Source organism: Simochromis diagramma, unplaced genomic scaffold, assembly GCF_900408965.1.
Source record: "Simochromis diagramma unplaced genomic scaffold, fSimDia1.1 OVJJ01000304.1, whole genome shotgun sequence".
In the NCBI taxonomy this organism is placed as follows: Eukaryota; Metazoa; Chordata; class Actinopteri; order Cichliformes; family Cichlidae; genus Simochromis; species Simochromis diagramma.
In genome coordinates, this window is record NW_024387030.1 from 19,717,869 (window position 1) to 19,732,445 (window position 14,577).

Consider the following 14,577-nt stretch of genomic DNA (forward strand, 5'->3'; position numbering starts at 1 on the left):
TACTAATAATATTATTATGGTATTATAATCTCATTTGATAAAATCCTAAACATCTACATAAAGTAATTGTTAACAGGAGGTAATGGTGGTCGTTTCTTAAATTTCTGTTCATAATAATATAAAACTGAATGAATTAGCTTTGAACACAAGAATTCCTGTTTCCAATGGGTACCTTTAACTTACTCTGTGCTCTTTTGCATGCCAGTGAAATTGATTTTACACCTCATGTTACATATTATTAATGTGGCATAAGAGAGAGAGAGAGTCAGGTGGATCAGTGGAGAGAGCAAGAGAGAGAATGGGAAAGGTAGAGCGACATAGTGTCAGCAGAGGGAGTGGAAGAGAGAGAGAAAGTCGCCATTACTGCCTGGCTGTGCTGCTGAGAGGGGAGGGAGCATACAGAGCCAGGTTTCGGCTTTCAACGCATACCACACTAACAGCACCAAAATACACTAAAATACGGGCTAACCGGGCTTGTAGGACTACAGTGGACTGCACCTTCAACTAAAACTGACTTCGGATTTTGGGGAAGTCGCCAGTGACCACGGATTGTGGATTGTGAAAAGAGTTTTGATTGCCTTTTAATGTGGGAATGCTTTCTCCTCTTCTCCGTGGTATGTGGATCTGGGAGCGACCATGTTATTAGGTGGGTAGGGGAATGTATTTGGACTGGGATTGGTACTTCATTAGCTAAACTAGCACTCCTTTTTTGTGGGTGAAGGGTGCCCGCACCACTGCGCCATCCCGAGTCAAAAGAACCTGGGATGGGGACGTGAGACGGGCTTGTTAAATCAGCCAAGGTTGTAATTTTAACAAGTCTTCCCAATGTGAGGCTGTTGCTAACATTAGCCACTAGCTAACTCATCCTCCTGGCATGCTAGGCTAACAGTGTTCGGCTAATGCTAGCTTGTAGGATTGGGAAAGGTGGGTTTTTCCTCTCCTGGAGCAGTATCAGGGCCAAGGCAGGCCGAGCCGGGTATCGCCTTTTCTCTCTAGGGTAGATACATAACCGCCCTATCAGTTCCCGGGGCTCCCAGCATTAGCCTCGAAGGATTGACGCATTAACTTAATATAAAGGTCTGCTGGTTTTAATTCCAGCATAACTAATTCACGTTAACTCCTCTAACTCACTCTCACTCCTCTTTTCTAGACTACTTTGATGTTTTATGTGATACCCACCCGTTTTCAGTTGGCTTTATAACACTGTTACACATATGTTAAAGCAGAAAATTTGAAGTAATCACGGAGTAGGGAAAAAATCGCAGCTGTCGTCTGAGTTTATAGCCTTCACGCCCGCCTCGCATTAATAGGTCGTTTAATTGTTTTTGAGTGCTTTTGGAAGTTGCTGGATTTTCTGCGTTAATGTCCTGCTAACATTAGCTCGAGGGGACGGAGGGCTGAGTGGAGGGTCACATCCAGGAGTGCCGCTGGGCAGATTATTGAATTTTCCCGACATTAACGAGGGTGTGTTTACACATACACACCCTTAACGTCTCAGCGGTGCTGAAGAGTTGTAACCACATATGTCATTAGGTGCTTTTTAACGCCTTTCCCCCCTTCGGTGCCTCACAATACGCAGGCAGGTCAGTGGGTTTGTCCTGCGGCAGCAGCTCTGCATGCCATTTGCATCGACTCAGGCTGCTGCTTCTCCCTTTGCCCCTTTCCCAAACTCTCATTAAAGGGGCAGTCCGGCTTTTATCCAAGACCCCATCATAATGCTTCCTCCCTTTTTTGCAGACCTCGCTGCAAAAAAACTGCCCTAATGCTGAGTTACAGAGATTTTTCTTTATTTTTAAAAGCATCAGTTATTAGTGGGACCCATTTGTGTTGATAATGGCAATTAGGTTCTTTGTTGTTTCCACTTAGAATGTGCTACTGTGTCTTTTCAGTGTCCATAAAACCATAAGGGTTCACTAAATGATGTGATGGGGCTCTTATGTCCATCACTGTCATCAGTGTCAGTGTGTTTCAGGCTTTTCTCTTCAGCTTTTTCTCTTAAATGGCCTTTTTGGAGAAAAGCTAACGATCCGGTTATTAACAGTGGTCTGAAAAGTCAAATAAATCCTAGTCTTTCCTTAGAAGATATCAAAATAATATATGTATTGTGTCATAGTGTGAAACCTGTAGGGATTTGGTAGAAAGAATGGTAAAGTGGAGTTCCCGTCTTTATCATTTTAACATTTCCTTTTCTGTTAGAATTGATATTCATGAATAGGCTAGTCTGGAAGGGTTTGCAGTTTTGTCTGCATTGCTCCCAGGAAAAAATGGATATTGGTATTGGCATTATGCTAATATACTGGCAAATATTCATAGCTAGCATTGGCTTCTACAGACTGCATAAAGGCACTAGCACTGACAAGCCCTGCAAGTGATGAAGGGGGGGGGGGGGGGGGGGTGATTGTGTCATTTGGCCTATGAACTGTTGTTCTTACATCATTCATACCCCCAGGGAGGGGGAAGTCAGATGAGTGACGCCCAGGTTCAGGTCTGTACCTGACTTTGGAGGAGGGTGACACAGTTTTTAAAGAATGAGCGTCTTACAAGGAAGGCACTTTACGGGAAACACCACTGCATACTCTGACACTTGGAGTCAAATTTTTAGATTTTGATCAGTGTCACAGTGACGAGTTTCCTTTTGATACTGATTATTTCTGGATGTGGTAGATCTTTTGTAGCATTCTGTGGTGGACGTTATGCGCCTAATAAATTGGTGCTTTATATCAACTGTAGTTCTTCTGATGATGGCAGATGATGAATGGTTTTAAAAAGTTGAAATTCAGAAATTCTGGGAGTTAGGCTGTAGCAGTAAACTAGTCCTTAGTGTGGAGGACAAGATTCAATACTTGGGGGAGTCAGTTCCTCCTCTAACAGGGAGCTCACGCTACCTTTTAGGAAGTGGTTTCTGTTTTGCTTCTGAGTTCTGATTCTTCACTTCTTGTGGGAGGAGAGCTGTCTGTACCCAGGTCAGAAGAAACTAGTTGTGCCTCATTTTAAATGATTGGCACACCCTTCTCTGGTATAGCACCACAGACTTAGGATGGAATAATAATACTAAATAAATAAAGCAACAAAAAGTTTAATTCTACTGACAAATTCCAGCCAGTGTAGCTTTAAAAGGTTTATCATCATTGGCAGTGTGTTCTGCTGTGTTTCAGGGCTTAACAGCATTTAGTCATCTCTAAAACCAGCTTGCCAAGTGATACCTTAATCCCCCCCCTGCAGCCTCACAGTGAATGGACTAATCATGATGCACACGGCTACTTTTAGCTATTAGTGCAGCATAAATGCAGTTTAGGCTCTAGTGTTGGCTGTTTGCAATAATAAAACCATCACCCGCCCCTTCTGGTTGTCTTCAGTGTGAAGCTAATTGCCCATTACTGCCACTATTTCTCATGTGTGGCACTTATTCATTCATATTGACCTTGTGGATTGACAACTTTGATATCATCTGAAATTAATGCAAAGCAGATGCTGGAATTTGGGTGACAGATCTCAAACACTGAGGTGCCAGGAATGTAGCATTGCAGTGATTAATTTTCAAATCCACACGAGTAGATTTTGCAGTTTGTAACTGATTGTTTAAGTTAGTAACCAGGTGAAGATTCCATATGTATTCCTGGGTGGAGTGTCATCAGTCAGTAGATGGCCTTAGTTTGATGTTTATTGTCATTTCTATATTTAGGCTTGTTTTGGCTGCTGGGGAGACAAACTGGATATAGCCTATGATCAGTCAGTTAATGTGGCACTAAAAGCAGGATCAGCAATAAGTCATTTAGAAAGACAGGAAAAAAATACATAGAATAATTATAATTTCTGCCTTCAAAATATCTATAAGCTCGTATATACTTCTATCTGACTGCTACTTCAGTCAGGTGTGGCACAGTAGCATGTTGTAGCATATAGTACATAGGTTTGTAAACCTGACAGACTAGCTGGGTGGTTTTGAGATATAAAGACCATGCAGTTTAAAGCACATTTTCTATCATTAAGCCAGTTTCTTCCAGTTTATGCTTAAGTTTGGTTTGTAAGTTAGGTTTGGTTTGTAGTCTATCCAAAAAGGATTCTTGGAAGGTGAGCCTTTTAAAATCTTTTTTGTCATTTGACATGAGCCAGTTTACAGCCATGTCCCCTCCTTTTTTTAATGTCTTTGTTTCTGCTGAGCCCTGTGTACACTCCCATCCCACAGGTGACATCATCACCTTGGTCTCTGTGACGAGTCAGGGGAAACCTCGTCATTTCATGTCAGCAAACCAGATTTCTGCTCTGGTGCAGTTTCTCAGGCTCAGCATGCCGTCGTTCTGCATGTAGAAATTCCAGCACACGCAGGCAGATTCACTGACTGATTGCAACTGTTCTGTAAAAACAACAGTGACTCTAATTGTCTCTGCAGCTATCACTTATCAGCCTCGAGTTAGGTCATGGAAGGTTTCAGCTGTATTTGACCGTGTTAATTTAGATAATATTGACAGAAAGATTGCCCGGTCAATCACATGTAGGCATTTTCTGTTTATTCAATCAGGAATTGCTGATTATCCTGATTGTCGACAGTGAAATGTTTAGTTTCACTTGCTTGTTAATGCTGCTAGTCAAATAGTCAACAGTTATAATCAGGATTAATAGTCAGAACCAGAATATCAGGCAAAATCTATTATGACAACACCAAGCAAAGTAATCAGGATTATATATTTACTCTTAATTATGCAAGGCTGGTTTGTGCTGGTAATGGTAACAAATCTGAGAACTGATTTATTTTCTGTTTCTTTCTCAGAGTAAAGTAAATCATTTCTAGGTCAGTGGCTATCAAAGGGCTGGAGTTGCATGCCATTTTTATTCTGCCTCGGCACAAATTGGTTGAAAGCACTTATTTTTCTCAGTAACGGGAAGAGTGACATTGCTGAGCCCTCCGTGACTGTACTACTCTCCCTCTCTTATATAAATGTTGCTGTCACACTTTGGTTGTTGTCTTCCTAGAATGCCATTTTGATATTGCAGTTTTGATAACAAAGTTTTCCCTGTTTCACTTTCAAAATTGTTGTAGGCCTTTGCATCACATTTTTACATTATAAACCTATTGTAGTAGGGTTTTTAAACCAGTGTAGTTTATTATTTACACATAAAAGGGCTGACTAAAACCTCAAACCCACGAGTGAGCTTTTTTTCCCTATTCAAATATGATAAAGTGTATTTTACCTCATTTTTTGTTAACACAATCTAATTTTAGATGAACATGTATGATTTTCTTTTATTGCTTCACAATTTACATGTCCATGTGTGTTCCAGAGCATGATGTAGACAAATAGAAGCTGATTATATTTTTTATAGTAAGTACAACAGAAGGCTGAAAATGTGGATTTGTTTGATTTGCTTGTATCTTCTCCTAATTTTGAATTCCATATCTTGCAGGCAGGTGATAAAAGGAGCCGTGGGCTGCTCTATCCCAGCTTGAATAAGATCCAGGATAGAAACCGAGATATATACGGAGAAGAGCATTCACTGGAACCAGGGAAAATGAAAATGAATGCATCTCTGTATCACTGACAAGCAGACCTGGGATGATATCATGACCTTTTCTTCCTGAGAGTAACTAGTTTAGCAATGAGTGGGGGGATATAATGGCCAAGAACAAGGATGCACGCCCCCCAACATTCGCCGTCAGCGTGGTTGGCCTCTCGGGGACGGAGAAAGAGAAGGGAAATTGTGGCGTGGGGAAGTCCTGCCTATGCAACCGATATGTGCGTCCAGATGCAGACAACTACTACTCGGAGCACACCTCGGTGCTCAGCACGATAGACTTTGGTGGTCGTGTAGTTAACAACGACCACTTCTTGTACTGGGGAGAGGTGTCGCATCGAGGGGATGAGGGATTGGACTATAAAATCCAAATCATTGAACAAACGGAGTTCATCGATGACCAGACGTTTCTTCCGCATCGGAGTACGAACTTGCAGCCATACACAAAGCGGGCAGCAGCAACCAAGCTCCAGTCAGCAGAGAAGCTTATGTACATCTGCACAGACCAGCTGGGCTTGGAGCAGGACTTTGATCAGAAGCAAATGCCTGATGGGAAGCTAAACATCGATGCCTTTGTGTTGTGCATTGATGTTAGTAAGGGTTGCAACAGGAAGTTTGATGACCAAATGAAATTTGTCAATAGCCTTTACTCTCAAATTGTCAAGTCAAAGAAGCCTATTGTTGTTGCTGCCACGAAATGTGATGAGTGTGTAGATCAGTACCTGAGGGACCTGCAGGGCTTTGTTGCCAGTAAGAAGAACCTGATGCTAATTGAAACGTCAGCACGCTCCAATGTCAACATAGAGCTTTGCTTCAACGCCCTAATCCAGCAGCTGGATAAAACAAGAGGGAAGCCAAAAACTGTGCCATACCTGGAGGCCTATAAAATCCAACGTCAGCTTGTTGCCTCAGCAACAGATAGATTTGAGAAATTGATGGTACACTCAGTTAGAGATTATCACATCACTTGGAAAACTGTGATGAATAATCTAAAGGGGCAGTCTGACTATTATGAGTTCATTACCTTGGAGGGCACCAAGAAGGCCCGCAACATGTTCACAAAGCACATTGCACAACTGAAACAGGAGCACATTAAGAGGAGAAGGGAGGAGTACCTGACGACGCTACCGAAAACCCTTAACAACATCCTCAATAACCTGGACGAGATTGAACACCTTTCATGGCCCGAGGCACAGAGTGTGATCCGGAACAGGTCTGATTTCCAGTACTGGTTTGTGATACTGGAAAATACACCATGGGACGAGACGGACCATATTGATAACAGTGACCGTAGGATACCCTTTGACCTTCTTGATACACCGGACGGTGAGAGAATTTACCATAATCACGTCCAGCACCTTCTGTCTGAGAAGAGGAGGGGGGAAATGAAAGAGAGGTTCAAGAAGACATTGGAGAGGGTTCATTTTATCACTCCAGGGCAGCCTTGGGAGGAAGTCATGTGCTTTGTCATGGAGGATGAGGCCTACAAGTACATCACGGAATCAGATAGGAGGGATGTTTACTGTAGGCACCAGCAGGAAATAGTTGAAAGGGCTAAAGAGGATTTTCAGGAAATGCTTTTCGAGCACGCCGAGTTATTCTATGACTTGGACCTGAATGCAACCCCCAGCTGTGACAAGATGAGTGAAATTCACAGTGTGCTGAATGAGGAGCCCAGATACAGAGCACTGCAGAAACTTGCCCCAGATAGAGAGTCGCTCCTCCTCAAACACATTGGGTTTGTTTATCATCCCACTAAGGAGACATGCCTGAGCGGGCAGAACTGTGTGGATCTGAAAGTGGAGCAAGTTTTAGCAAACAGGCTGGTACAGCTCGACCACGGACGCTCTAATCTTTACTATAACAGTGCCAACATCGATAAAATAAACCTCTGCCTCCTGGGAAAGGAGGGTCTCTCACAGGACCTAGCCAATGAGATCCGAGCTCAGTCTACAGACGATGAGTACACTCTAGATGGTAAAATCTATGAACTGGAGCTTCTTCCTGTGGACGTCAACTCCACTTTGCTCTTCAGCCACACATGGGTCACCACTTTTAAGCCACACGGCTGCTTTTGTGTGTTCAACTCAATAGAGTCGCTTAACTCTATTGGCGATTGCATAGGCAGGATAAGGGCGGAGATAGCACAGAGTCGGCGAGATAGATTCGCTCAGCCGCTCCCTTTTATTCTCATCCTGGCAAATCAGAGAGACAGTGTTTGTAAAAACATACCCATCTTGAGGCACCAGGGTCAGCAGCTGGCAAACAAATTGCAGTGCACCTTTGTCGACATCCCCTCCGGAGCCTTTCCTCGCAAATTCACTGAGTTCCAAATTAAGCAGGGTCTCAGAGCAGTGCTGGAGGGGCTAAAGCATAGCTTTGAGGTCTTGGCCCCACTGCCATGTATCAAAGACATGTCAGAGATGGACCTTAGAATAGTCATGTGCGCCATGTGCTGGGATCCCTTCAGCGTTGACCTCATCCTCTCGCCGTTTCTAGACTCGCATTGCTGTAGCGCTGGACAGCCTGGTCAGAGCAACACACTGATACTGGATAAGATCATAGGGGACAGCAGGAGGAGGATCCAGGTCACCGTCCTCTCCTACCACTCTGCCATTGGTGTTCGTAAAGATGAACTAGTGCATGGCTACATTTTGGTCTACTCTGCCAAACGCAAAGCTTCCATGGCGACCCTGCGAGCCTTCCTGGCAGAAGTCCAGGATGTAATCCCCGTGCAGATGGTGGCAATCACAGACAGCCAGGCGGATTTCTTTGAGAATGATGCCATCAAGGAGTTGATGACCGAGGGGGAGCACATTGCCACAGAGATTGCTGCCAAGTTTACGGCCCTCTACTCGCTGTCCCAGTATCATCGACAGACTGAGGTTTTCACCCCTTTTTTCAATGAAGTGCTAGAGAAGAAGCCTAACATTGAGAGCTGCTTCCTGTTTGACAGCTCGTCACGTGAGTGCACCACAGGAGCCAGTGAGGATGTCTTCCCCACCTCTCCCCATAGCCACTCCCCAGCTTACAACACTTACTACCCAGAGTCCGACGATGACAATGAGGCCCCTCCACCTTATAGTCCAATAGGCGATGATGTTCAGCTTCTCCCCACACCCAGTGAGCGGGCTAAATACAGGATCGACCTCGAGGGCAATGAGTACCCAGTCCATAGCACACCTGTCGGAGACCATGAACGCAACCACAAAGTGCCTCCACCCGTCCGGCCCAAACCAGTGCTCCCCAGGCCTAATGTTAAAAAGCTGGACCCCAACCTGCTCAAAACCATTGAGGCTGGTATGCGAAGTAATCGAAGAATGCCACGTGCCCCAGTGATGCACACTGAAGATGTGGAGCCATCAGACAACTATGCAGACCCTGTGGACACCCTGCTCAGACCCAGGGGCTTCCACAACGACGACATATATGCTGTGCCTGAAGATGCACACAACCGCCTGATCAAAATAAAGAACTCTTTTGGTGGGTTACACATTCTCCACGGAGGAGGAGAGGAAGAGAATGGGTTTGATCGGAAATCCCAGGCTGCAAGGCGGCCATCAAAATATAAAGATCGCTCAAAAATCCTTTTCAGCAAGACGAAAGCCTACCAAAGACGATTCCACTCGGACAGTGATGGAGAGGAGACTGGCCCGGCCACTCAGAAAAAGAAAAACAGAAGAGCCCATCGGGGCAGCGAGGAGGACCCGCTGCTCTCTCCTGTCGACCCTTGGAAGGGTGGGATTGATAATCCTGCAATCACCTCCGACCCAGAGCAGGAGGACAAGAAGCTGAAAAAGAAGAAGACGCCCAAGACGCCAAAAGAATCCAAGAAGGTGAGACTTGTCTGTTATGATAGATTGACTTTTGAAGAATCACATTTATTTTGTTTCCTTTTTTTTTTGGAAATAAGATGCTTTGAAAATGCTTTACAGAACAGGGAGGTCAAACAAAAGATTTTTTTTCTGTCTGAGAATGAGTGAAATAGCATTTTATTGCACTGAAAATGGGAGAGAGCGAGAGACTGATAGAGTGCATGGGTAAATGAGCACAGAAAAGACTGCATATAGTAGGGGGTGAGCAGATGTGTGTGGGTGTGAGCGAATTTTGTTGGCCTGAGACTCATCTGGAGAACAAACTAATTTGATAATTTATTGATTGGCCCCATTGCTAAAGTAGTTTATGAGCCTCCACACCTTGCAGGCCCTAGACAAGCAATAAAGGTGCTTGATAAAAGACACACTGTTAAAGACAGTTGTTGTCTGTATAATTTCAGAGCAAAGACTGTGTCTTTGACAGCTCTTTAAAGGCTTGCCTGAAACTTCTGACGACATCCAGACATGGTGTGTTCCCTAGAACCAAGAAGAAAATGCTTTGTGCACATTATTACTGTTAGAGCAACATTTTATTGTGGTGAAAAGCTGAAAATTTTAAAATCACGCATGCACAAATCAAACAGCCGTGTTTAAAATGAAGTTAAAAGCATGCATTAGTATGCAATGCATGCTCACGCCCACACATGAACAGACTTCAGTATATAAATTCCTAGTTAATTACTTACAGGTATAGCGCTATTTGTGATATATTACAGGCGGGAAATGGAGGTACTGTTAATGTCATTTTGTGTTCCAAAGTAAATTTTAGGTGATCAGAGTGGATAAATATTCTGCAGACATGTTTGAGAACTGTTAAAACAAACATTTTCATTTAAAAAAATTCTTAAGCAGGGACATCTGCTTTTGATTGAAGATGTTTGTAGTCTTGAAAAGAAGGCAACTGGACTTGTTTAGGTTTTTTTTGGAAGATGTTTCGCCTCTCTTCCCAAGGGACTTCTACATTTTTAGAACATCTAATGGAGATGTTCCAGTAAACCCCTAGTGGGGGCTGTCCTCCTCAAGTTAAACAGCATAGTGTATGTGGTGCGGTGCAGTGAGGAGTGCTCAGACAACTACATATGAGAGACCAAACAGCCACTCCACAAACGCATAGCACATCATAGGAGAGCCACCTCAACAGAACAGCTGTACATGTCTGCTTAAAGGAGAAAGAACACACCTTTGTGTTCACTTTTTGAATAGAGAAAACAGATGGTTTGAAAGAGGAGCAAAGGTGGAAATCTACACCTACTTTTAGCGACCATCACTGAACAGAGGTGGTGGCTTGCGACAGTAGCTATCAATCATCTACAGTGCAGTCCTGTGATGCCTTCCCCTGTGTTGCAACCCCCATTCACACCTTGCCTCAGGTGACCTCAGTGACTCACTTGATGGTGAGGTAGGGCAATGTCTCACAGTTGTTTCACCTGTTGACTGATAACTTGAATGACCCACACTTTTTTTTATTACACCTTGGAAACAAAAACGTCTTGAAACATCTTCAAAAAAACCTAAAGAAGTTGAGGGTTTTTTTTCAAGCTCTCAAGACTATTTGCACAGACAAAACACATAAAAATGCTTCAGAGCAAGTCAGCAACCATGGAAGCACAGATCAGATAATAAAGTGCAAATCAGTAGAGGAAGAGCCACCGGCGCTACATGGGCATCATAAAAGGGAATTGTTGGAATATTCAAACCATCTTAAATAATCAGAGAGGAGAGCGAAAGCCAGACCAGGAAGTACAAAACGGAAGGTGTTTAGTCACCATTCTGGCCAATTAGAGTGAATCTCGAACTGCTGTAGGCATGACAACACTTTGAAGAGCAGAAGAGTGTGGGAAATCAAAGCTAACGTTGCACCTTGTTACACATCCCAGCTTCAGTCTGAATGACTTGTTTTGTCTCTTGTTTTTATCTTTGGTGTTCCTTGTCTTCTTCTACATGCTGTCTCCCACTCGAATGCCCTTCATCCCACTAATTTTCTTTCTGATCTATTCCCCGATTACCCTCCTCCTCCTCCACCTTTTCTCCTGTGATAATGTTCTGCCTCCTCTTCACCCTCTCTCCTCCTCCATCTTTGTTGTCCCTGGTGTCTATTTCTCAATTGCCCCGTCATTCCTTTACTGTTTTTTTTATGTCATTTTCCCGGTTTTGTTCCTACTGTTTTTCCATTTTATTTTTCCACCCCTTGTCTTCAATCTCTTTTTTAAACCTTTTGTTCACTTCTCCACGTTTTCATTTTCCTCTCTGCTTCCTCTTTTCTTCTATTGAATTCCTCCTCTTTTCTCAACTTGCTCTTATTTAATATCCTCCCTTCTCCCCCATCATTCCTTCCTCACCCACTACTATTTTTTCTATTTATTTATTTTATTTTGCATTCAATTATCTTCATACACCCTGTGATCTTTGCCATCTCATCTCTGTTTTTCATTATTTTATTTGCTATCTTAGCCGAAATCCTCCAAGCCCCCCAAACCGCTGTACCCACCCACTCGAAGAACCTGGGAGAGCAACTACTTTGGCGTTCCCTTGCAGAACCTAGTAACCCCGGATCGCCCCATCCCACTTTTCATTGAGAAATGTGTCGACTACATAGAGCGCACAGGTGAGTCATGCGTTTTCTCTATTTTTTTCTTCCCTTAATTCCTATAATTCCCTCTGTTCTTTCATTTTCTACCTCTTTTATGTCATTTTGCAATCATATTTTCTTTTTTATTTTATTTTTTGGGTTGTTTTAGAACTCTTGCAAGGCGTGTATGTGTTTTTCAGGCACTGATTTCAAATGAGTAATTGAGCAGGATGAAGCATGGAGAGAATGGGGGAGGTGCAGTGATATATGGTGGGAGGTCAGCCAGCCTGCCAGTCAATACAAGTTAACTTAAATTGAATATGCTTTATTGGCGTGGCATTTGATTTCTTGCCAAAGCGCTGCTGGAATGATTACAAATGAGATGGTGAAAGATTACCGAGATCAAAAAACTGATTAAGGAATGGCAGTGGAGAAATGTACACCAGTACGTGCAATCCATTAATCAGCCTTGCTTAAGAAAGGAGCAAAGAAAATGAGATGTTACCGGTAAGAACATGCACGGATAATTGCAGATGTGAAAAATGTTTGATTGCACAGTGACTGGTAGAGTGTGTTTGGGTTATTCAATTTTGTTGTGTCTCAAATAATTGGTGTAATAAAAACAAGGTTAAGTATTTGCCGCTGCTGTAATGTGAAGATGTGCTGCTTTTCATTATATTTACATATCTTTGTTGAGATTAAGTTCGTTGATTAATAGGGAAATGGTTATACTCGTTCATCACTACTTAAAATGGTCATTAGGTTCAACTATAAATAGAAATACTGACTCACTGCAGTCAGTCAGCCTCATGGTCAAAGGTTCATTTTGTTCATTTTGAATCAGTGGAAAATAACTTTTACAAGCCAACTGCTCTCAAAAGCCCCCTTAAAACCTGTCAACTACCCAATCCCAAAAGTCCGTGGTTACATCTGAAGCAGCAGCTGCTAGTGACGGATGGGCTGACCGATGCAAATATCAATAGTATCGATACCGAGGCTGATATTTGATTGAATCAGTACCAGCAGAATAAAATCTATACTTTGTTTTAGGGCTGGGCCATATCATACTGTTCACGGTAATACCAGTATAATGTTGGGCAACGATAAGAAAATGAAATATTGCGATAGAATATAGGTAAAACGTGCATGCGCAGTGCTTTTGTTTTCATACGCAGTAGGGCTGCCACGATTAGTCGACTAGTCACGATTACGTCGCCTATCAAAATCGTCGTCGACTGATTTAATAGTCGACGCGTCGTTTGAAGCTTTTAAGATCCCAAAAGACGCAGGAATAAGTAGTAGGATTTAAGAGTGTAATAACGGACTGAAACAGAAGATGGCAGCACTGCATGTACAAGGATGCCAGCTGCCGTTAAACCCCGAAGAAGAAGAAGCTGTGACCCTATGCGACCCATATCCGATCATGGTATGACAGTGTGAACGGCACAAATCTGATATTTTCAAATCCGATCTGGGTCACTTTCGTATGTGGTACTGAATCCGATACATATCCGATGTTTTTGAAAGCGACTGCTGTTTGAATGGTCATGTCGCATTAAATCCGTCTTTTACGTCACTGACACGAGACAGACGCCGATTATAATGTTATTTACATTATTATGTAAATAACAAAATAACTTAAAGCAAAAATTGGGAAACGTAAAATCCGAAGTCTTTATATTAAGGGCCATCAGTCAAACAATATTGTTTGCTCTGGGTCTAACAAGAGCGCGCTGTGTGTGACGTCTTCTTTTGCGCATGTGGGGCGCTTTGAGCGTTCACACTAGAGTGCGTTTGCTGTCACATTTTGTTTGTAGTGTGAACAAGCAGACAAAAAAAATCGGATTTGATAAAAAAAAAATCGGAATTGAGCATCAAGACCTGCAGTGTGAACGTTGCCTTAGATAACTTAAAAATGTTATTGTTTGGCTTTTTACAGTATTTTATTTGTTCCTGAGTAAATCGGTTTGGCTGAGGTTAAAGTTATAGTTTTTACACAGCTTAATAAACGTCAAGCAGACAACTGATTATCAGAAGTGTGAGATGCTCGAGAATATACTCCGGTGTCCTGTTATATTTTAGATAGCAAGGAGCAGACGGCTGAGTTTATTAAACTCCAATGAATAATCTGCAAATTTCATTAAACTTCAATAAACTGTTATCTTGTCTTTATTTTTAGTTAGCACATACCTTAAACACTTAAAGCTGTAAGCTAATGATAGTTATAAAAGAGCAGATGCATGCTGGCGCAATAAGCTGTAGTTGTACGTCCAATGGATGCATGATCTGATTAGTCGACTAATCGCAAAAATAATCGGTGACTAGTCGACTATCAAAATAATCGTTTGTGGCAGCCCTAATACGCACATGGCGGAAAAAGCATGGCGGCGACGGGGAATGAGAAGGGCGAAAGCAGATCATTGAATGAAACGGATGAACCAGAATTGGTTTGTAAAAATGCTGCAACTTCAGTGGTGTGGAACTGGTTTAGCTTTCGTCCGTCAGATACACAACAAAGCACTATTTTTGGTAGAGCATGTTAGCGGGCCGTCGTTATTACCGTGTTTTTTGGAAAACACGGCACACTTAAAATCAATCCTTTGATTTTTCTGAAAATCGACA

General features: G+C 42.7%; 1 protein-coding gene across 3 annotated transcripts in view; it reads left to right on the forward strand.

Annotated features, from left to right (window-relative positions):
* Positions 1–351: 351 nt before the first annotated feature.
* Positions 352–14,577, forward strand: part of arhgap5 (Rho GTPase activating protein 5) — a 52,817-nt gene continuing 38,591 nt past the window's right edge. The window contains exons 1-3 of one of the 3 annotated variants that reach the window (XM_040041272.1): positions 352–646; positions 5,404–9,347; positions 11,838–11,991. In XM_040041272.1, the coding sequence (XP_039897206.1) occupies positions 5,613–9,347; positions 11,838–11,991 (3,889 nt within the window). In that variant the 5' untranslated portion in view covers positions 352–646; positions 5,404–5,612. The other 2 variants (XM_040041273.1, XM_040041274.1) reach the window with 2 other exon arrangements.